Source organism: Gossypium hirsutum, chromosome A09 (genome assembly GCF_007990345.1).
Source record: "Gossypium hirsutum isolate 1008001.06 chromosome A09, Gossypium_hirsutum_v2.1, whole genome shotgun sequence".
Classification (NCBI taxonomy): domain Eukaryota; kingdom Viridiplantae; phylum Streptophyta; class Magnoliopsida; order Malvales; family Malvaceae; genus Gossypium; species Gossypium hirsutum.
Window position 1 is genome coordinate 58840005 of NC_053432.1, and position 23189 is coordinate 58863193.

The 23189-nt window shown below is 33.2% G+C and overlaps 1 protein-coding gene across 2 annotated transcripts; it reads left to right on the plus strand.

Annotated features, from left to right (window-relative positions):
* Positions 1–320: 320 nt before the first annotated feature.
* On the plus strand, positions 321–5619 carry LOC107888974 (lysine-specific demethylase JMJ25). 2 transcript variants are annotated; one of them, XM_041076092.1, is made up of 14 exons: positions 321–475; positions 1174–1745; positions 1835–1944; positions 2031–2130; positions 2354–2486; positions 2572–2635; positions 2743–3284; positions 3375–3439; positions 3548–3877; positions 4120–4464; positions 4801–4873; positions 4958–5043; positions 5126–5245; positions 5320–5619. In XM_041076092.1, exons 2-14 carry the CDS (start codon positions 1200–1202, stop codon positions 5392–5394), a joined length of 2589 nt encoding a protein of 862 aa, XP_040932026.1. In that variant the 5' UTR covers positions 321–475; positions 1174–1199; the 3' UTR covers positions 5395–5619. The 2 variants fall into 2 exon arrangements, with proteins under 2 accessions (XP_040932026.1, XP_040932025.1); XM_041076091.1 differs by having other exon boundaries at positions 2743–3439.
* The last annotated feature ends 17570 nt before the right edge of the window (positions 5620–23189 follow it).

Genomic DNA, 23189 nt, shown 5'->3' on the forward strand with positions numbered 1-23189 from the left:
AAAAATATATTAATATTAAGTTATGGTTATTTAAATTATTATAGATTAAATAAAAATAAATTTTTTTAAGGAAAATAAAAAAAATCATCTGAAATCCAATAAAGATATCTATTTAGAAGAGAAAAATTTATATTTAAAAAAATTTATGTGGTTCTAAAGGACGTGGGTTAAGAAAACCTGATTTCAAGTACATTAAAATATATTATTTTCCTAAGAAGCTACGAGGAGATAAGGGGAATATTAATTGTATAAATATAAACTATAAAAAATATATATATCTATCTGGCCCCACGCTCGTCGGGTATAAATAAACAAAACGCAGCTTTGGGATAGGCTGATTTTCTCATTCTCTGTTCTCTTTATATATAAAAATTTAAAGAAAATTTGGATCAACGATCTTTGAAAGAGATTTTTGGGCTAATTATATAGTACATTTAATTGATTCGACTCTTTGAATCCACCATATTTCCATCAGGTAAGTCTAAGTCTTCTTCGTCTTCTCACTCTTTGATTCATATTTTACGTTTAATTTCGTTCAAAACAATATCTCTGTTTCTTTTCCTTGTGATTCAAGAATGTTCGCGGTGATTTTTTTTCTTGATTTTTTCCTTTTTTTCTGTATTTAGATGAAAATTAATCCTAAAATTCAGTTGACTTTATCTGAGCCAATGCTGCTGGTTCTAATATCTGCATCGGTTTTATATTTCAATGGATCATGAAGTTTTATCGATGAATTTGTTGTAATTACTTTCCGAATTACTTGCGTTTCAAGATTATTCGTTGTGATTTTGTTGATGTTAGGTTTCGTGTTAATTTTCTGCGTTTTTAGATGAAAAATTCATCCTAAAATTCAGTTGACTTGACCTGAGTCAACGTTGCAGGTTTCAATATCTGGATTTCTTTTATTTCAATTGATCGTAAATTCTTATCCTGCGATTTATTGTTATTAATTTGAGCTGATTTTTTTCTTTAATACATTTAATTCACCGACATATGAGAGGTATAATGCTTGGAGTTTTTTTCTTTTTTATAATTAGGTATACAAAACTTATGCTGTTTGCTTGAAATTAGGCTCTTTTCTTCTTCGTTTTGTGATTTCTGTTATATAAACAGGGATGCCAAGTCTTTAAAGTTTTATCACCATTTTTTTGCTATATAATGAGGTCTTTGCAGGTTCTGATAAATTATAATCTTTCTCAATGGCGGCGATGATTGCAAAGCGAGAACGACAGAACTGTAATACTGGTCAAAGTAAGCAGATAACCTTAAATTCATGGCCTGCAACAAAGAAAAGAATTCCCATGACAGTGCATTGTGGAAATAAAAGGGCCAAACCTGAAAATAAGGGCAATGCGAAGCAATTGTTAGCAAGGAAAAAGAATCAGTCAAAGAGACAAAAGCTAAGTAAGGATTTTGAATTCTTAGAGGATGAGAAAATTCCCAAGGCTAAGAGACATTGTAATGGAATAGCCAAGACAGCTACACTGGATGAAGAAGAATTGGATGAATGGGAGGAGGAAGCTATCGTGTTTATGAACATGAAAGACCGGCGCAAAAGCCGAAATTTTGACAGTGTGATGGTTGAAAGAAGGCCTAAGGAGATTACGAGGAAACTTTCTGATCATATAGTTACTTCATTGTCTGATTCTTCATCTTTGTCCTCATCATCATCTTCAGGCTCTCCAGTTTCACATTTGGAAAGTGACTTTAGCAGCACTGACAGATGCAAAAAGAACAAAGTGAAGGTATTTTATTTCTTTTTAGTCCGATAAAGATTATTCAATTTGATATTCATTTTCCTGACTACAATTATGAGAAATCTTGCTTTAAACAGGGCAGAAGAAAATATGTGAAGTGTCACCAGTGTATGACTGAAGAAAGGACCATTGTTCCCTGCATGAAATGTAAAGAGAAAGTGTATTGCGTCAATTGCATCAGACAATGGTAACATGCTCAACCTAATAGGCTTAGATTTTTTTATTTCTAATACACTTTGTTTCTCATTTATTGTTACTGTTGTGGTGCATTAGGTATCCCAATATACCAAAAGAAGAAATAGCAAAGCAGTGCCCATTTTGTTGTAGGAATTGCAACTGCAGCATCTGTTTGCACTCAAGTGGATTAATTAAGGTCTACTTTTCTCTTTAAATAAACTATGACTAAATCATATAATGGCCTCAGATTTATTCTTTTGGAAAAACTGTCTATTGAGTAAAAGATTTTACCATGGTGGTGCTGTGAGTGAAATCTAATGTTTTTGCTTATGAGGTTGATTACTTATTTCATCAGTACCGGGCCATGAATATTCCAATGAAATTGTCACATAATAATTTTCATTCTGCTTAATCCACAGACATCAAAGAGGGACATCACATATCAGGAAAAGATTAAGCATCTGAAATACTTGATTGAGTCAATGCTTCCCTTCCTTATACAAATATGCAAAATGCAAAAGCAGGAGATAGAAATTGAGGCAGAAATTCAAGGTTTGAGCTCTTCTTTTCTTTTCCCTTTTTTACCAAACTTCAGCCGCAACTTCTCTCTGGTTCTTACAAAAGGTTCTCTGTTTAGAGTTGCTGCCTTCTGCAGTTGACATACCACAGACTCTTTGTTATAGTGATGAGCGTATCTATTGGTAAAGCATTTCTCTTTCTATAAGCATACAATTTATCTTGTGATTGTACTATTGTTCACTAGTTCTCAATTTATCTTCACCTCCACTTTTTCATCTCTTTGGAACAGTAACCACTGTGCAACTTCCATCTTTGACCTTCATCGTAGCTGCCCAAATTGTGCATATGAACTTTGTCTTCGTTGTTGTCAAGAAATTCGGGAGGGAAGGCTTTCTAGCCGTGATGAAGTTGCATATGAATACAGGAACAGAGGTTATGATTATATTCATGCTGGCGACCCTTTACCAGGATCTTATCTAAGTGAAACAGTGAAGGATCGAACTAAGCGATCAATTCAATGGAAAGCCAATAGTGATGGAAGTGTTACTTGTCCCCCCAGAGAAATGAATGGTTGTGGTGATTGCAGATTGGAGCTAAAATGCATCTTTCCAGTTGGATGGATTTCGGATTTGGCGGCAAAGGCTGGGGAAATGTTGCGCGCCTGCAGAATTAGACAAGGAATATTGAAGCATAAATGTGCTGTAAAAGGCAGAGATACATTACATCACAGGGTTTCTAGAGAAGGAACCAATGACAATTGCTTACATTCCCCAACTTCATATGACATTCAAAAGGAAGACCTTTCTCACTTTCAAATGAAATGGGCTAAAGGTGAACCAGTTATTGTTCGCAATGCTCTTTCAAATTCAACTGGTTTAAGTTGGGAACCAATGGTAATGTGGCGAGCTTTATGTGAAACAGAGGATTTACATACTAGTTTGGAGATGTCTGAAGTTAGGGCTATTGATTGTCTAGCGTGCTGTGAGGTTAGTTCTGTTCTCTCCTTTTAGCTTTTAAGCCACTTTCTTTTTCTTTCTCATGCATTCTTTTCACGGCTACATTATATTTGAAGTCTGATTTTGCAATATATACAGGTGGGGATTAATACTTACCAATTTTTCAAAGGCTATATGGAAGGAAGAAGTTATCATAACTTCTGGCCAGAGATGCTAAAGTTAAAGGATTGGCCGCCGTCTAATAACTTTGAGGATCTTTTGCCTCGGCATTGTGATGAATTTATAAGGATATTGCCATTTCAAGAATACACTGATCCTAGGTCCGGTATCCTTAACCTTGCTGTCAAGTTGCCAGCTGGTGTCCTGAAACCAGACTTGGGCCCAAAAACATACATTGCTTATGGGATTTCACAGGAGCTTGGAAGAGGGGACTCAGTCACCAAGCTTCACTATGACCTGTCAGATGCGGTATGCCTTAATTAGCCAAAAGAAATAGCAGCCAAGTATTCACTATATTTTGTTTATCCTGCACATTATATTTACACATCAATCATAAGAATATCAAAATATATTGTCTAGCTTTTAATCCATCACGAAGTCATTATAACAGAGCCTAGTGTTCAGATATAGAATTCTTTGTTTTCTACCTCATTTGGGTACTTGGTATAATATCTTCTGACCTTTTTGTTTTTTGTTATTAATTGGTGTAGGTAAATATTTTGACACATACTGCAGATGTAGCCTTAGGTGAGGAGCAGCTTACTGCAATAGAAAAATTGAAAATGAAACACAAGGCACAGGATGCAAAGGAAAGTTTAGAGAGAGATAGAGAAGACAAGCATCCAATTAATGAAGGCAGAAAAGGAATCACAGATCAGAATCGGTACTCGGATAATAACATAGATGAGCTCAGAGCTAGAAATTCAGGCCACTCAAAGAACACAGGTGGTGCGCTTTGGGACATTTTCAGAAGGGAGGATGTTCCTAAACTGGAAGCTTATCTTAGAAAGCATTCTAAAGAATTCAGGCATATCTATTGCTCCCCAGTTGAAAAGGTAATCTATAAGAATTGAATATATCTTTTAGTTAGCAGTTGAGCTTATCTTTTCTCGTTAAGAGTGAAAAGAAAATTGAAGAGTAAAGTAAAAAGGATTAAAACAAAACACTTCTTTCCATTGGTGCACTTGATAGGAATGCTGGAAAAATATAGAGAAATTAATTTTTTACAGTCCATTGCTTGATGGAATTGAAAAATGAAAGACTTACATTTTCTGTCCTTTTTATAAATGAATCTCTTATTTGCTTCTCACTTTTTTCTTACCAAAGCACATTGAAAGAAACACTTTTAAGTTACATTTGCTTACATTCTAGTTGGTTGCATTTATGCTCAGGTAATCCATCCAATTCATGACCAATCGTTTTACCTCACCATGGAGCACAAAAGGAAATTGAAGGAGGAATTTGGTTAGTACAACAAATACACTTTGATGTTCAGTTTAGACACTTGCTCGGTACTGGATTCCTTATGCGAGTATTTGTGCTATCTAGGAGTTGAGCCATGGACGTTCGAACAAAACCTTGGAGAGGCAGTTTTTATTCCTGCCGGATGTCCGCACCAAGTTAGGAATCTGAAGGTATTAATCAATACATCAATCCTCATTCTTTGTACAATTTCGTTTTCTGTCTCTCATGCTCTCATTGTCTCTGTTTCTGCAGTCATGCACCAAAGTTGCTGTGGACTTTGTATCTCCCCAGAGTATCAAGGAATGCCTCCGATTAACTGAGGAGTTCCGCCAACTACCAAAGAACCATAGGGCCAGAGAAGACAATCTCGAGGTTTATATCCTTTCATCTAGATTCTTACACTTTTGTTGTTTTGGTTTTTACTTATTTCACTTGCTTTCAAACAGATCAACAAAATGATAATTTATGGAGTAGAACGGGCAATTCGAGAGTTATCAGATCTACTATCAACCCCAAATTGAGTCTCTCTTTGCTAGCTTCTCCATCTGTACCATTGGAACCGGCGTTTCCTTTCTGTTGATCTAGCAATGAAGAACATATAGCTTACTGTTAATTCATGCATAACGGGTTAAGTTCTATATTGTGGCCCCTAAAATTTTAACTTTTTGCACATTCGGGGCCTAGAGGCAGCCTCTGTTAATTTTTTTTGGCCATTCCAATCGATAGATAAGTTTTCCCATTCTCAATTTCATCCTTCTTGCTGCTTTTTATTTCGACAGAACAAAACTCTCCAGCCCACATCTACGAAATTAGTTCGACCTTTCCTTTTTTTCTATGTGCGTGGATATCTTGTCAATCAAGCTATTGCCTAAGACCTTCCCTCAAAACTTCATTCCATCCTTTTCTTTTAGTCAGTAATCCTTTCTCTCCGTTGGGTCATTCTACATACGGGCTAGTCTTTTATTAGAAATTCTTCCTCTCCTTTCTTTCGGGGCCATTGCATCTCTTCTCCTGCAAAAGACTGGTAAACGAAATTATGGGCCAAAGAAATTAACAATATCAAGCAAATAATTTATGCTTTGTTTAATATTAAAATGAATCTACGATCCCAAAAAATTAGATTAAAGTTTTGTATATAATATTGTATTTATTAGTTTTAAGAAATTTAATTTAAAGTTAAAACTAAATCTCTATATCAAATTATTAAACAATATAATGATGCGAATACATGTGTTAATATCTATATAAATGAATTATTGAAGTGTAGAATATGTAAAAATTTATAATACTCTGAACAAATAAAAAATAATATTATAAATTGACATCATGAATAAAATTGTAATGAATTTCAATGCATCACTTTAAACAAAAAGTTATTCAAAATAAACCATAATAACAAATTATGCAAAATATAAATACAACTATCAACATGTAAAAATTTTCTAAAAAAAAAGAACTAAAACATAAAAGGAAGACATTTGTTACATTATCAATAAAATTTTTAAACTTTATAAGTAAAAAAATAACTAAAACATAAAGCAAAAATATTGGGTTTTTTTTACCTAGATAATGCAAAAAATTAATTACAAAAATAGGACATTTTAAAAGTATTTATGAGAATGGTATGTTTTCTTCTGTAAAAATGGATGTTATCAATGTGTCAAGCGACACCGGCCCAAAATACGCACTATCATCACCCAATCATTCGAGGTGAAGTACTCTTTTAAGTGGTGCAGCCACCTTGTCAGGCACACAAAAAAATAAGAGTATTTTCTTTAAACACTGGATATATACCGTATGTGTAAGAAAAAAATAATTTTTAAGGTAGTGCCGCCTAATACATTGGCAGCACCGTTGGGACTTAAAAAAAGTTGGCTGTTTTAAATAAAAAGATGGAAAGGAAAAGAAAAAGCTGCTGGTGACATGGGTGGATGCCGCTTGACAGATTGATAGCACTAGAACTCTATTTAACCCCCTCCCCAACCCCCAAAAAATATTTTGTTATTTATCAGCTCTAAAACAAACCGAGAGAGAAAAAATTGAGTTGTTAAAGTTAAACGGTAGAAATCTTAAGTTTGAAATAGTGAGAAAAATCTCAAACTTGGGTCCCTACCGTTATTAGAAATCAAGATTGAAGCTCAAGAATATTTTTTTTTTCATTTCAAAAATCAAGTTTGAGTTTATAAGGTTAGTTGATAATTATGTAATTATGTGACTATATATTGATAATTAATTTTTAGTATGAGATGTAAGTTATATTATTTGATAAAAAAAGTTTTATTGCTTTAAAATGGTATGAATGGTTTTAATAGCAATTAATATATATTATTTTTAATTTATTTTATAGATTTAGTATCGAAGATAAACCAATTTTTCGTATATGTCCATTTCAATGGGGTAATTTTTCAAATCGAAATTGGTTGTATATTTGAATCGCGCCATCAAATAAGAATGAGGTTTAACAAGAGTATAAAACTTGATAAAATCAAACAAAAGATTGGTGCGAAAATCACTTGGCGTTATGGAAGGAGGATGTTTAGACTATTTTACAAATTTTCAATTTCTTCAAATTCGTACATAGGGCGATGCAACTTGTAGGGGATGATGATGTGGAGACTATGATCGCACTGTATTGCTCGCTTGGTAATGTTGAACCAATTGAGTTATTCGCTGAGTTAGCTGATGTTGAACCGGTACAAAATGTCACTCTATTAAATCAACAATATGAAGCTCATTACCCTTATATAGAGGTTTCAAGAACTTCAATGAATAGGTGATCTTCTGTACAAAATGTCACTCTATTAAATCAACAATACGTTGGATGGGTAGAACTGTGTGATTATGGAGCAACATTGACATCGGGCGACAATCTACACAATGTTCCTATTGTGTATAATAACCCTAATTCGGGTCCACGTTTACAAATATATGCATTTGTGATTTGTACCAAAACAAATGATGAAAAAGGATTTGATAATGATGATGGTACTTATCACCAGGGTGAGGACTTTACCAACCTCGTTCTTGATAAGGTTCTAGATGATACAAACGACAAAGGCATAGATGATGATGAAAATATAAACAACCCTTCACTCGGGAATCCGACTCAGGGCATTGTTATATGGAATGATCATTCAGCTTACATACTGAGTGTAGATCCTAATGTTGCATATGCATCTGAGTTCTAGGAATACCCAAATATAATACCTTCCCACATGTTGGTGCCAGATCCTAAATCAGAAGAGTTGGTTGTAGGTCAATAATTCCCAAATAAGGAGGAATGTGTAGCGACTATGAAGAAGTATAGAATGAAAGTGTCAATGACTACAAAGTCATTGCATCTAAATTGACATTATATACCGAGGAGTGTTAGAGGTCTACAAAAGGTTGCAACTGGCATGTACAAGTTGCATTAATGTAGATGTCACAACTGTAGGAGATTCGGAAATATGTAAGGCCTCATACATGTACTTTTGCAAGGATGACGGAAGATCTTGAGAAACTTGATTCGAAATTAATTTGTAACTATGTCATGGCACTGGTGGAAGACATGCCCACCATTCCTTTATTGGTCTTGATTGCTAACATGCAATTTTAGTTTCAGTACAAAGTGTCATATAGAAAAGCATGGTGGGCTAAACAAATGGAAATGGAACAGTTGTACGATGATTGGGATGTGTCGTACAACAAACTTCAAGGGTGGTTAGCCAAAATATATGAGTACATGCTAGGGATTGTGGTTGACTTGTAAACCTTACCTGCTTACAACTCGAATGAAAAACTAGATCTAGGGAAAATAATTTTCCACTGCGTTCTGGACATTCGATCCATGCATTAGGGTCTTTCTTCACTGCAAGTTGATTGAACCTGGCTGTATGAGAAATACACAAATATTCCTTATTGCAATTGCACAAGACAATAACTAGAACATACTCCGATACACTTTTCCATTGTGGAGAGTAAGAACATGGAATCATGACAATTTTTCTTAATGAACTTGCAGAGTCATTGTTAGAAAATATGACATTTGCATTAATTTTGATAAGTCAAAAGGGCTAATTGTGACAATTAGGCATTCTAGAGTTCTATAGAGACTTGTGTACTGCATCTGTTACACTGTGGTTCACTTTCATAGGGACTTTAAGAATGGATATTGACGTAATTAATTCGCGAACATTGGTAATTCAACAATCATATATATATATTTTATCTTTTAAATACATTTAGAAACTCAAAGGAATAATAACACATCTTATGTAAATACATATGTAGGTTACGAGTTGCAACAACACCAGTTTAGACAGAGGATAGCAAGGCTTCAGGATGAAACGAACAGTGATGTACATGACTGGTTCAGTAGCATGAAGTCGTGTCAATGAGCTCAATGTTTCAATAATGGGTCTCGCTATGGTCATATGACCACCAATCTCACAGAATCTGTTAATGCCATCTTGAAGTGTACACAACATTTGCCTATTTCAGTCATTTTTTTAGCTACATTCTACAAGCTAATAATTTTGATGCTAAGAATAGGGAAGAAATAAGCAAAACATATAGAGGTAGGACAAGTTCACTACGGGGAGCTTAGAAAGGCGATGGCGGTCAATACACAAAGAGTGAGGTCGATGTCTGTAAAAATATATTCCCAGCAGTTGGAAACTTTCTAGGTGACAAAGCTCGTTGGGCATCGAGCGGATATCCTGACCAGGTATTATGGAGTTGATCTCTGAAACAGGTGGTGCGACTGCGAGAGGTTTTAGATTCTTTGGTACCCATATTTACACGTCGTTGCAACATGTGCATGGGTCAAGGTTGATTTGGTACACTTCACTGCAAGTTTAGGTTCTTCTGCATTTTCTTCAACAACTGCAGGTTTTAGGCCCAAGAGTAAGCAATGGATGTCTTCGATGAGATTAAGAGTCACTCAGTACACTTTGTTGATATCTTCGTCGATGCATGTGTGTAGGGACTACCATCAACTGGCCACTAAACAAATTCAGTAACTCATTCTCCATATACTAGTGTTGGTAGTGGACCAAGGGCGTGAAATCCCCCATATAATAGTCCATTCGAAGCCATCTATCCATCCAAGCATTCCATATTATGATCCACTATTGATGCTCCAATGTTTAATTCTTTGCATCTTTTCCCATCTTATTATTGCAGTGGACATTGTCGAAGTTGACTAGAACGTCAAGAACATCTTTGCTTACACCCGAATTGCCGCATATACCACTCAATGGTTGAAACATTCAGGACGGGTGCATTAATACAGCACATGTATGAATGGTCGCAAGCCAACCAAAAAATTACACTCACGACATCTGACGGAACATATGACATCCATACGAACTGCACAATTAATAACATGATTATAATGACATGAATAAAATAACATAACTAAAATAGTTACATGACATAAATATAATTTTATTTTGAAAAAAGGTTTACTCGCTCTCCGGTGTATGCCTTATTCATTTGTCCATATAGAGCAAGGGTTTTTGACTTCCTAATCCCCGGGCAAGTACACCATCTAAAAAGAAAACAAAATTGTTAGATAACATTTTCATAAAAAATCATTCTTAATCAATGTTTTAATTTTTTTTACCTATTTACAAGTGGGAAAACATATTGTTGGTGACTCAGTGATGCTAGAAATGACATCCTGTACAATGTGTAGGATTGTAATAATAGTAGGCAACCACCTATATATTGTGTATCGTGCTTTGTCGCCCGACAAAGCTTATGATACAACATTGCCAATACTGCTGAACCCCAATTATACAAACGAACAACTTGAAAATCTACCAACATAGGAAAGTTCATTAGGTGCAATTTATTATTATATAAGTCCAGAATAAGTACCCCCTATCAGCTCCATTATATACTCTTGAGCAGCGCACATCTTCTCCCACTCAAAGACAGTACTCTATGAAATTTCAAAATTTTGCTTGAGCCAAGAAAAGTTTAAACTAGAAAATTCAGTAGCACCATTAGCCAATGATTGTCTAAGCAACTGATAGCAAAACGATGCAGATTCAATCTTTTTACTTGAACCCGTTACCACAACATTGTCAACTGGGAGCCTGAGTTACAATGCAACATCTTCTAAGGTGATGGTGTACTTCCTACACGACAAATAAAATGTATGGGTCTCTGGGCATCACCTCTCAACCAAGGCCAATATCAAGTTAGCCTTAAGCTTAAATGTGCTAATCAGTGCCGTCGTTCCAAATTTTGTGGCATCCAAATATGGGAAAATATGTTTGTCCAATTGGTAACTCGGACCATAGACATGCTCTATTAATATGCAGTATTCACCTTGCCTATAACAAATTACCATCTTATTTAAATATGCAAATTAGAATATTAATGACGTGCAAATTTATAAAACACTCATTAATAGCAAGTAGCAATTTTTTTATTGACACATGAACCATCATGGCAATGTGATCGATTGCTCTAATTGATGAATCCATTTTAATATTTGCACAAACAAACTTTAATAAACATATCATTTTAAAACAATAATGCTTCCACAAAATAATATTTAACATAACCTATTTTCATAAATAAATTTATTTTTTATTTAAATAAAATATTCACAGAATAATATTAATCACCAACTAAAAAAATATTAAAATAAGTTACCTTAATTTGGATGTTTGCAACTGAAATTTTCTATTCTAAACAAATTAATAGTAAAACATAAATATTGTTATTAAGAATATATATATATATAACTAATCCATTCAAATATAATTAAAAAACATAAAAAAAGCCAAAAACTTAAAACATACACGCTAGTAGAAACAATTTCACAAGCTGCCGTAAACACTAACAAATAAAATATAAACATAATTTATAATAATATAATTTTAAACATTAAATATAAATATTAAAAATAAAATATAAACATATAATATACAAATTATTATTACAAGCAATAAAAAAAATCATACCTTTAAAATTTCACAATCTCTCCCTAAAACTCCAACACAAACAATTAACAATTTTTTTCTCCTTTTACTTTAGCTGAGATTTTTGTATTTGGGGGGTGGGGGGTGGGGGGACCAAATGCAATATATAAGCTAAGAAAGGAAAAAAATGCTAGTGTTGGATAGGCTGTTATGATTGACTGGTCACGACAACCTATCACGGCACCGACTTGACATCCTACCGCCAACGTTACCAATCAATCACGATAGTCTATCTAACAGTAGCATCTTTTTTTTTTCCTTTTCGACTTTTTTTTAAAAACCAGTTTTTTTTTAAAAATCTTAACTAATGCCACCAATGTGTCAAGCAACACTGCCTTAAAAAATATTTTTTTCCCTTACACGTACGATATTTATCCAATATTTAAAGAATATACTCGTATTTTTTGGTATTGCCTAACAAGGTGGCTATACCACTTTAAAAAATATTTTTTTTCCACTTGGAATGACTGGGTGATAATGATGTGTATTTTGGGTTGGTGCCGCCTGATACATTAGTGGCACCCATTTTTACAGTAAAAAATTTAGCATTCTTGTAAATAATCTAAAACATGCCCTATTTTTTAATTAATTTTTTGTATTATCTAGGTAAAAAAAATGAAAATATTTGGTACATTGCTAATAGAATTTTTAAACTTCACAAGAAAAAAATAACTAGCATAAAGGGAAAATATATGATAAGTGATAAAAGTAACATATTTTAATCCCGTTTTTAATGCATTTTTGGATGATTATTCGATGTAAAATGATGAATTTTATGCTCCTAATCTTTTAAATTTATTTTTCTATAATCAGTAGAGCATTTGGGAGAAAAAGGTGCCAAAAACGAGTGAAAATCGAAAAATTGGAAAATCAGAGCAAGATATAGGGGCCACACGGGCTAGACTCTCCCACACGGGTTGGGCACACAGATGTGTGCCAGACTGTGACAAAATCGCGATTTGCACTCCAAACAGCGGATAAATGTAATTTTTAGGTTTTTCGGGCATTTTAAGACCTATATATGACAAAAATAAGAAGATATGAGAGAGTTGTTATAGAATATTAAAGAAAACAACTTGAAAAACACCATTGAAGTTGGCTCTGAAGTAGATTTTCATCAAAATTGAAGATCTCCTTTTGATTTCTTTGACGTTTCTTACGTGTTTATTTGTTTCTTGTGGTTATACTTCCTTTCAGATGTTTTTATTTGCTATCTGTCGCGTGTGAATATATAATGTGAATGTGCAAATAACACGTTAAATCAAATAATAAAGTGATAAGCGAGATCGTCTCCACAGGGACCAGAATAGGTAAAAATATGGTTTAGTTATTATTAGCAACTATACTAATTAGGCTTATGGTAAAGTAAACAGAACAATAATTTGAAGTGAAGTATTAATGTATGAAATATAAAAAATAAAATAATGAATAAAATAATGTGGCAATTCTATAAGATAGTTGAAAGGATTGATGTTGTTGAATGGGAAGGTTGGAATTACTTGGATTATATCTTAATAACATAATAATGTCATGGCAAAATCTTGACCAAATTACTACTCAGAGTATAACTACTGCATTCTGCTTCTTTCAAGAGCTACAATTAAAGCTATCATTCTAAGTCTTTGTACGTTTACAAGTCTCAAGAACAATACCTAACAATATTCTTCCTCATTATGTACAGATCACAACTCTATGTCTATAGTGCTACGAGTATTCACTTGAGTGCTCACTTGTATCATTCGATCATGATCCAACTTATTTAACCTTTTCAGAATTAAATCAAGTCTAACGATATACCATGCATTCATCTACGTCTAAAGCTTGCATGTATATGTTTAAAATAATCCAAACTGAATAAAATAGTAGATCTACTCAAAATATCACCATGATCATCAAATATATCAAGATAAATCTAGTAATTCCAACCCAAATGAAATTAGCTCATAGGTTAGGATTTAAAATCTAAAACTAGAATAACATTCAACATCATCACTAACAATATAAAAATCACATAAATTAATTAATAGAATGAAGGTAGAACTACAGTAAGCTTTTGCCACTCCAGCTTTCACTTTGACGCTACTGAATTGTGCAAGACCCAAGGCTGATTGCTTGTCCCTTTCATTGTGTCTCCGCTCTGTTCTTAAACTTCTACCCTCTCCCTTTTCTCTGGATTTTTTCTCACGAGTTTCTTGCAGAGAAAACCATTCTCCAAAATCCCCGTCCAAAAATCCTCTTCTTTTCTTTCTTTTCTCTTTCCCCTTTTATAGGGTAGGCCCCCCCTCTCAGCACGCACTTTTCTCCCTCTTTTTTCAATTGGAATTATCTGGTACACGTCCAGTTGGTTGAGAGCGACAAGGACTGAGTGCTGAGTCAGCATTTTACTAGAACTACCATTGCATTTTTGTTGACAATCCATCCAACCTTTTGCCATGGCAATATTTCACTTCATTCTCTTCCTCATTTTTCTCATTTTCTTCATCCTTCCTACACCTGTTGCATACAACAACCAATTCCTTTCTTCCCAACAGTAAAAGTAACATGAAATGACATTTGAAGCACAATCCAAGCGTTATTATGCAACGTTCTAAAAATAACCTAAAAATGCAAATATATCTATTTAAGTACAGACATTTAATCAAGCTTAAAGGTTCGAAATATAACTCTTTTCAAGAGTTATCACACCCCAAACCTGAGTTCTTACTTTTCCTCAAACAGAATATGTATTAATGCATGAATGGATAAATTTGCCATAAATTCACAATTGCTTCTTGTATTGTTGAACCAAATGAAAGATATTTTTACCTCCATTCTCATCAATATTCAGTCTAAAAAAATTGGTTCAAATTTTATATTTTCGTTTAGCATACAAAGTGTAGAAAATGTTACCTAAAAATACAATTAATAGTCATGCAATTCTAACTATAGTAAGCACCTCCTAATGTACTTAGTTTATCTTTCCACTAAACTCAGTTTTTCTTCTCATACTTATTCTATCATTGCATTATAATTTTTTTAGGGAATTCATCTTGTCACATGATTTCTTTACTTGACAATCTTAATAGACCATACACTAGATTGCCAGGTATTACATCACGCCACAATTTGAATGTAATTCACTCATGAAGCTAAAAATTTTGACTAAAAGATGGATGGAGCAAACAACTACCCCTTAGCTACTCAGCCTACTACTACATTGGAGTGCCCCCAAACTTTTTTTTTTTACTTACTCTTATTTGATCTTGCTTTTCTGATCAATAATACAATGGAACAAACAAAGTATTACTGGTCTACTCAACAATTTCTGTAACGACCCAAAATTCGTGGGCACCAGAAAAGTATATTATCGGGCCTTCGACGTAGTGAACCGAGTTTAAAAATAATTATTAGAAATATTTATGAGTTTAGTGGTGTGTCTAATTAGATTTTAATTAGGTGAATTTAGCTTAATTCAGAGTAATTAGCAAAAAGGACTAAATTGAATAAGAGGTAAAAGTTTAAATCTAAAGCAATAGAAAGTAAAAAGGGCCAAAATGGAAAATATACAATTAAGTAATGGTTGAGGCGGCATAAATGTATTAAAAATCTAAGATTTTATTTAGATTATATATATTATATTATATAATTGATTATTATAATTATTAATTGTTATGGTTTTATATTGTTATTAGTATTAATATTAAATTATGATTATGATTATTATTATCAAAAATAAATTAAAATAAAGACAAATGTGTGGTGATTAAATTATACAAGTGTAATGCATATATTTATACATTTGTAATATATTTATTTAATTACTTTTTATTTAAGTAAAAGGATTTTTATTATATTAAACTATTAAATTATATAAAATAAATAAAATAAGGACAATTGGATGGTGATGACAATGGGTAAGTGTAAAATATATGTGTGTCCAAGAAGAAACAGAGGCCACTTCGAAACAGAGCAGGAAAGAAAAAGGAAAGAAAGAAGAAAGGGAAAATTAAGGTTTTAAAGCTTGAAGGTTAATTGGTAAGTTTAATTAAGTCATTTTCTTATAAATTTAATGTTTTTGGAATCCTAGAGTGAAATACTCTTGGATTTAAGTTGAAATTTTGAAAGTTAATAGATTTTTGAGTAGGGTTTATGTTGAGAAAATGATGGAATTGGGGGTTTATTTGATAGAAATTTTAATTGGAATTATATAAAGGATTGAATTGTAAACTAAGCTATAAGTTGAGTTTTAGGGATTAAATTGAAATAAATTCGATATTATAAAAATATGATAAAAATTAAATAATTAAATGTGAGTTTGGCAAGAAATTTAGTAGCAAAAAGGTATGAATTGAGAAAGAAAAATATATAGGTTTAGTTAGGATTAAATTTGAAATTAAAGTAAAAGTTAAATAACAATTTCAGCATTTAAATCGTGTTATGGTAATAATTGTGGAATTATTTTAATTTTTTGTAGCTAATATAGAGCCTGAAGCATCGGCCCAAAAAGGAAAAGAAAAGATCATTGAGGATTAAATTGGAAGAAAATTCTAGTTTGTATCACTATAACTCAAGCTTTATAATTTATGTGTTTAATTTAATATGTATGTGTGGTAAGTATTTTAAGGTAAGTATTTAATGAACTGATAAAATTGATGATTGGGTTTTAAAATTGATATTGATACTGAATTGAATTTATGGGTTACTAAATATTGTTTTGAATACGGAATTGAACTGTGAAATTACTGAATATTGTTATGTATACTGTATTGAACTGTAAAATTTCTGATGAAAAGAATTACTGTATTACTGTGAAAAATTGATCGAAATAATAAATTATAATTAATATTGAATCGAAATGGAAATTGTACTGAAAAATTATTTGAGTACCCTATTAACTAGACGGGCTAGTCGGATATAGTTGGCATGTCATAGGATATAGAAGACTACGGGTTTTTGCCAGCTTACTGATCAGGCACTTATGTGCTGACTATTGTTACTGTTACCGTTACTGTTACAGATTTAGCACTTTGTGTGTCGAATACTGTTACCGTTACTATTACTGCTACCGTCACTGATTACTATTTAGGTACTGTGTACCGTTAAGGCACAATGTTCCGTACTAGTGTGTTGGCTGGAATCCGTGTATCCGCCGAGTCCGAGTCAAGTTAATAAGGACAAATGAAATAAATTTACTGATAAAACTAAATTTAAATGATATGGCATATGTGAAAGGTGAGAATTGAAATAAAGAAATAAGAATGGTATATATATATTCAAATGATAACATAAAAAGATTGAATTGTTCATTAAGTGATGATAATTGTAATGTAAAAGTATGTGTGTGATTTAATGTATTTAATTATAAATTGAATTATAGTGATACCACTGAGTATATGCATACTCAGTGTATGGTTGTTTCCATGCGCAGGTTGTAGAAGTCAAGTACTGAACCAGCATCTAAAGCCAGACTCGACTTCAGCAAACTTTTGGTGATGCATATTTTCTTGTGGTAATGTGGCATGTACATAGGATGTGTATAAAGGTGTTAAAAATGTTAGTATTACAAGTCTAAGAATTATAATGAAAAAAGTTTATCCATTTCAATTTAATTAGTACATTGATAAATTTAAATTAATATTATATTGATTGAGTTTGATTAGAAGGTATTTAGAATAGAAATTGAGTATGTGAAATGAGTTGGTTGAATTGGTTATGTTTGAAATGGATACGGTTTTAATTGCAGGAGGTTTTATGTAAAAATAAGCAGAAATGCAGTCGAAATTTATAAAAAAAAATTTTGGAGTACTTGAATGAGTCTCGTTTCACTTTTAATACATGTTTTAGACTTCGAGAGTTCATTATAGGGACTTAGTTATTAAATTATACTATGAATGTTATTTCATTTTTGAATTATTCGTAAGTTGTCTGATATGTCCGGTAATGCCTCGTAGCCCTGTTCTAGCGACAGTTCGGGGTTAGGGGTTGTTACAATTATTTGTATCAGAGCTAAGGTTTAGCCGATTCTCGGACTAAATCAAGCTCGTAAATGAGTCTAGAAGTACTTGCCACATTTAAGTAGAAACTGAGTCGGGTTTTTGGATGCTAATATATTTATTTCATTTTGTTTTATAAATAAAATGCCAGATGAAAGAATGAATGATGTTGAATAGGAAATGTATACTAGAAGTCGAGAATTTGAAGAAACTGAATCTGCTGTACCTAGTGTGAATCCGTTAGATAATCAACCTCCTAACGTAGGAAGAGAAAAAGATGACTCACAACTGTTAAGAGCTATAGCTGATGTATTATAGAGTGTAGCGGGAATTGTACTTGCTACTACATCAATACCTACTGTCAGACGGGCCCCGATTAAAAAGCTACGGAAATATAGTGCCATAGAGTTTTTGGGACTAAGAGGAATTGATCCGTCCGCTGCTGAAAATTGGATGGAATCAACAAAAAGAGTTTTGCAACAATTAGATTGCACCCCTCAAGAAAGTTTGATATGTGTTGTATCACTGTTACAAGGAGAAGCGTATCTCTGGTGGGAATCTGCGGTTAGGCATTTGCTGGATGATCAGGTAACCTGAGACTTGTTTCAAAAAGAATTTCAGAAAAATTTTATTGGGGAAATGTACATCGAAGAGTAAAAGCAAGAGTTTTTAGTGTTGAAACAGGGTTATATGTCAGTACTGGATTATGAGCGAGAGTTCTCTAGACCGAGCAGGTATGCATCAGAATATGTTCCAACCGAGGGTGATAGTTGTAAACAATTTCTACGGGGACTACGAGATGAAATCAAGATTCAATTGGTAAGTCTCAAAATTACTAAACTTGTTGATTTGGTTGAGCGAGCGAAAATGATAGGACAAGTACTGGGCCTGGATAAAAAGTCAAAAATGGGTAAATCAGCTGGGAAACGTATGGGAACTACCAGTTCTAATCCATTATCGAAGAGATTCAGAGAATCAAGAAGTGGTTGGAGATCAAGCTTTCGGTCTGATAGGGGTGACAAAAGCTGAGGAAAACAGACTATTGTCTTTACTAGTAGTGTAAAAGCTCCGCCCTGGGAAATTGAAAATCATAAATGCGATTATTGTGGGAAAAGACATTTTGGTGAATGCTGGAAGAAAATCGGAGGATGTTTCCGCTGTGACTCTACTGAACACTTTGTTAAAGTTTGTCCGAGAACTCAGAGTAGTACACTTGCCACATCTCAGAGATCGGTATCGACTGCCAGAGGTAAAGGAATGTCCAGAGGAGGTTCTGTTTCTAGAAGAGGAGGAGCTGGTAGAGGTAGTGATATAGCTACACATCAATCTGAAGCCAGAGCTCCAGCTAGAGCTTATGTAGTTAGAACCCAAGAAGAAGGCAATTCTCACGATATGGTGATAGGTATATTTTTACTGTATTCTGAGTCTGTTAATACTTTGATTGATCCTAGATCTTCATACTCATATATTAATTCAAAATTAGTAGAGTCGGGGAAATTAAAAACAAAAATGTCTAAAGTCTCAATAGAAGTATCAAGTCTATTGTGGCAAACAATATTAGTTAATCAGGTGTGCCCGAGATGCCCGCTAATGATATATGATAAAACTTTTCTGGTGGATTTATTAATAATGCCTTTTGGGGATTTTGATGTTATATTTGGTATGGATTGGTTAGCTGAACATGGGTAATTTTTGGACTGCTATAAAAAAAAATTCAGTGTTCAGACTGAAGATGGTGATAGTGTTGAGGTAAATGGAATCCGTACTAGTGGGTTAGCTCGAATCATATCAGTAATTAAAGTTAATAAGTTGCTTCATCAGGGTTGTACAACATATCTGGCATATGTTATTAATTCTGATTCAGTCGGAAGTCAGTGTAGTCAGATTAGAATTGTATGTGAATTTCCTGATGTATTCCCTAAAGAGTTACCTAGATTACCTCTTGATCGGGAAGTTGAATTTGTGATCGAAGTATACCCGGGTACAGATCCAGTGTCGATACCTTTATATCATATGTCACCTACTGAATTGAAGGAGTTGAAGGTACAACTGCAAGATTTACGAGAACGAGGTTTTATACGACCTAGTACCTCACCGTAAGGAGCTCTAGTGTTATTTATTAAAAAGAAAGATAGTTTGATGCAGTTGTGTATTGATTATCGACAATTGAACAAGGTGACAATCAAGAATAAATATCCGTTACCACGTATTGATGATTTATTTGATCAATTGAAAGGAGCTTTAGTATTTTCAAAGATTGATTTAAGATCGAGCTACTATCAGTTAAAAGTGAAAGAAAGTGATGTATTGAAGACAACATTTCGTACAAGGTATGGTCATTACGAGTTCTTAGTGATGCCATTTGGGTTAACAAATGCCCCAACTGCTTTTATTAATCTTATGAATCAAAATTTTCAGCCGTACTTGGATCAGTTCGTGGAGTTTTTATTGATGACATTTTGGTATATTCAAAGTCCGAATCTGAACATGAGCAGCATCTCTGAATTGTTTTGCAAATGTTACGAGAGAAACAGTTGTATAAGAAATTGAGTAAATGCGAATTTTGGTTATCAGAGGTGGTAATCCTTGGTCACGTGTTATCAGCAGATGGAATTAGAGTGGATCCAATGAAGATTGAAGCAATCGCCCAGTGGAAAACTCCCAAAAATGTGTCAGAGGTACGTAGTTTTCTTGGATTAGCTGGGTATTATCGAAGGTTTGTGAATGGATTTTCAAAATAGCTTTACCGATGACAAAATTATTGCAAAAGAATGTTCCGTTTGTCTGGAATGATTAATGTTAAGAAAGCTTTATGAAATTGAAGCAGATGTTGACAGAGGCACTAGTTTTGACTTTACTAGAATTAGGAAAATATTTTATTGTGTATAGCGATGCTTTTTTGAATAGGCTCGGGTGTGTACTAATGCAAAGTGGGAAAGTGATAGCTTATGCTTCTAGGCAATTAAAACCACATGAACGTAATTATCCAACACAAGATCTGGAATTAGCAGCTGTGATCTTTGCTTTAAAAATATGGAGACATTATTTATATGGTGAAAAATGTTACATTTATACAGATCATAAAAGTCTCAAGTATCTTCTATCACAAAAAAGAGTTGAATTTGAGGCAGCGTCGATGGATAGAACTTCTAAAAGATTATGATTGTGTTATTGATTATCATCCAAGTAAAGCTAATGTGGTAGCTGATGCATTGAGTAGGAAGACATCAATTGAATTGCGATCGATGTTTGCACAGCTCAATATTAGTGATGATAGAGGTTTATTGGCTGAATTAAGAATTAAACCAGTGATGTTTGAACGAATCAAGTCAGCTCAATTAGAAGATGATAAGCTAATGAAGAAAAAAGAAATGGTTCAGAGTGAGATAGCAGAGAATTTTAGTATTGATGAACATGATTGTTTGATATACCGAGATTGGATTTGTATTCCAATCAATTCAAAGATTAAAGAATTAATTCTCTGAGAAACACATGACGGTCCATTTGCTCTACACCCTGGAGGTACAAAGATGTACCGTGAATTACAAGAATTGTACTGGTGGCCAGGGATGAAAAAAGATATAGTTGAATATGTCAGTAAATGCTTGGTTTGTCAACAGGTGAAAGCAAAGCATCAGGTCCTTACTGGATTATTACAGCTGATTACTATTCCAAAATGGAAATGGGATCGTGTTATGATGGATTTCATTACGAGATTACCATTGTCCGTAAGCAAGAAAAATGCTATATGGGTAATAGTTGATCGACTTACAAAGTCGGCTGATTTTATAGCTGTCAAACGAACTGGTCACTTCAGAAAGTTGCAGAGGTCTACATTGGGGAAATTATAAGGTTGCATGGTATACCGGCTTCTATAATTTCTGATCGAGATCCTCGGTTTACATTGAGATTCTGGAAATAGTTACATGAGTCTTTGGGTATTAAACTTAATTTCAGGATAGCATTTCATCCACAGACTGATGGGCAATCTGAGTGAGTAATTTAGATTTTGGAAGAAATGCTTCGAGCCTGTGTTATTGATTTTGAATCTGGTTGGGAACATTACTTGCCATTAACTGAATTTGTTTATAATAACAGTTTTCAGTCCAGTATTCAGATGGCTCCGTATGAAGCTCTATATGGTAGAAAATGTCGATCACCTATATGTTGGACAAAATTAAATGAAAAAAAGATAATTGGACCTGAATTGATTCGTGAAATAGAAGAAACAGTCAAGAAGATTCAACAAAGATTAAAAGCAGCTTTTGACAGACAAAAATCTTATGCTGATCTGAAACATCGGGACATTAAATACTCAGTTGGGGATAAAGTGTTTCACAAAGTTTCTCCTTGGAAGAAAGTATTAAGATTTGGCCGAAAAGGAAAGTTAAGTCCTCGGTTTATCGGGCCATATGAAGTTATAGAGAGAGTTGGACCAATTGCTTACCGATTGGCTTTACCTCCGGAATTACAAAAAAATCATGATGTTTTTCATGTTTCCATGTTACGAAGGTATCGATCGGATCCATCTCATATTATCTGTACTGAAGACATTGAGATTCGACCGTATTTGTCATATGAAGAGGAACCAGTTCAAATACTAGCTCGAGAAGTGAATGAATTAAGAAACAAATGGGTCCCACCGGTAAAAGTACTGTGGAGAAGCCATAATGTGGAAGAAGCAACATGGGAGCCGGAGGAAACTATGAGATCACAATATCCTCACTTATTTTCAGGTGAAATTTCAAGGACGGAATTTTTTAAGGGGGAGAAATGTAACGACCCAAAATCCGTGGGCACCGGAAAAGTATATTATCGGGCCTTCGACGTAGTGAACCGGGTTTAAAAATAATTATTAGAAATATTTATGAATTTAGTGGTGTGTCTAATTAGATTTTAATTAGGTGAATTTAGCTTAATTTAGAGTAATTAGCAAAAAGGACTAAATTGAATAAGAGGTAAAAGTTTAAATCTAAAGCAATAGAAAGTAAAAAGGGCCAAAATGACAAATATGTCATTAAGTAAAAAGGGCCAAAATGGTAAATATGCCATTAAGTAATGGTTGAGGCGGCATAAATGTATTAAAAATCTAAGATTTTATTTAGATTATATATATTATATTATATAATTGATTATTATAATTATTAATTGTTATGGTTTTATGTTATTATTAGTATTAATATTAAATTATTATTATTATTATTATTATTATTACTATTATTATTATTAAAGATAAATTAAAATAAAGACAAATGTGTGGTGATTAAATTGTACAAGTGTAATGCATATATTTATACATTTGTAATATATTTATTTAATTACTTTTTATTTAAGTAAAAAGATTTTTATTATATTAAAATATTA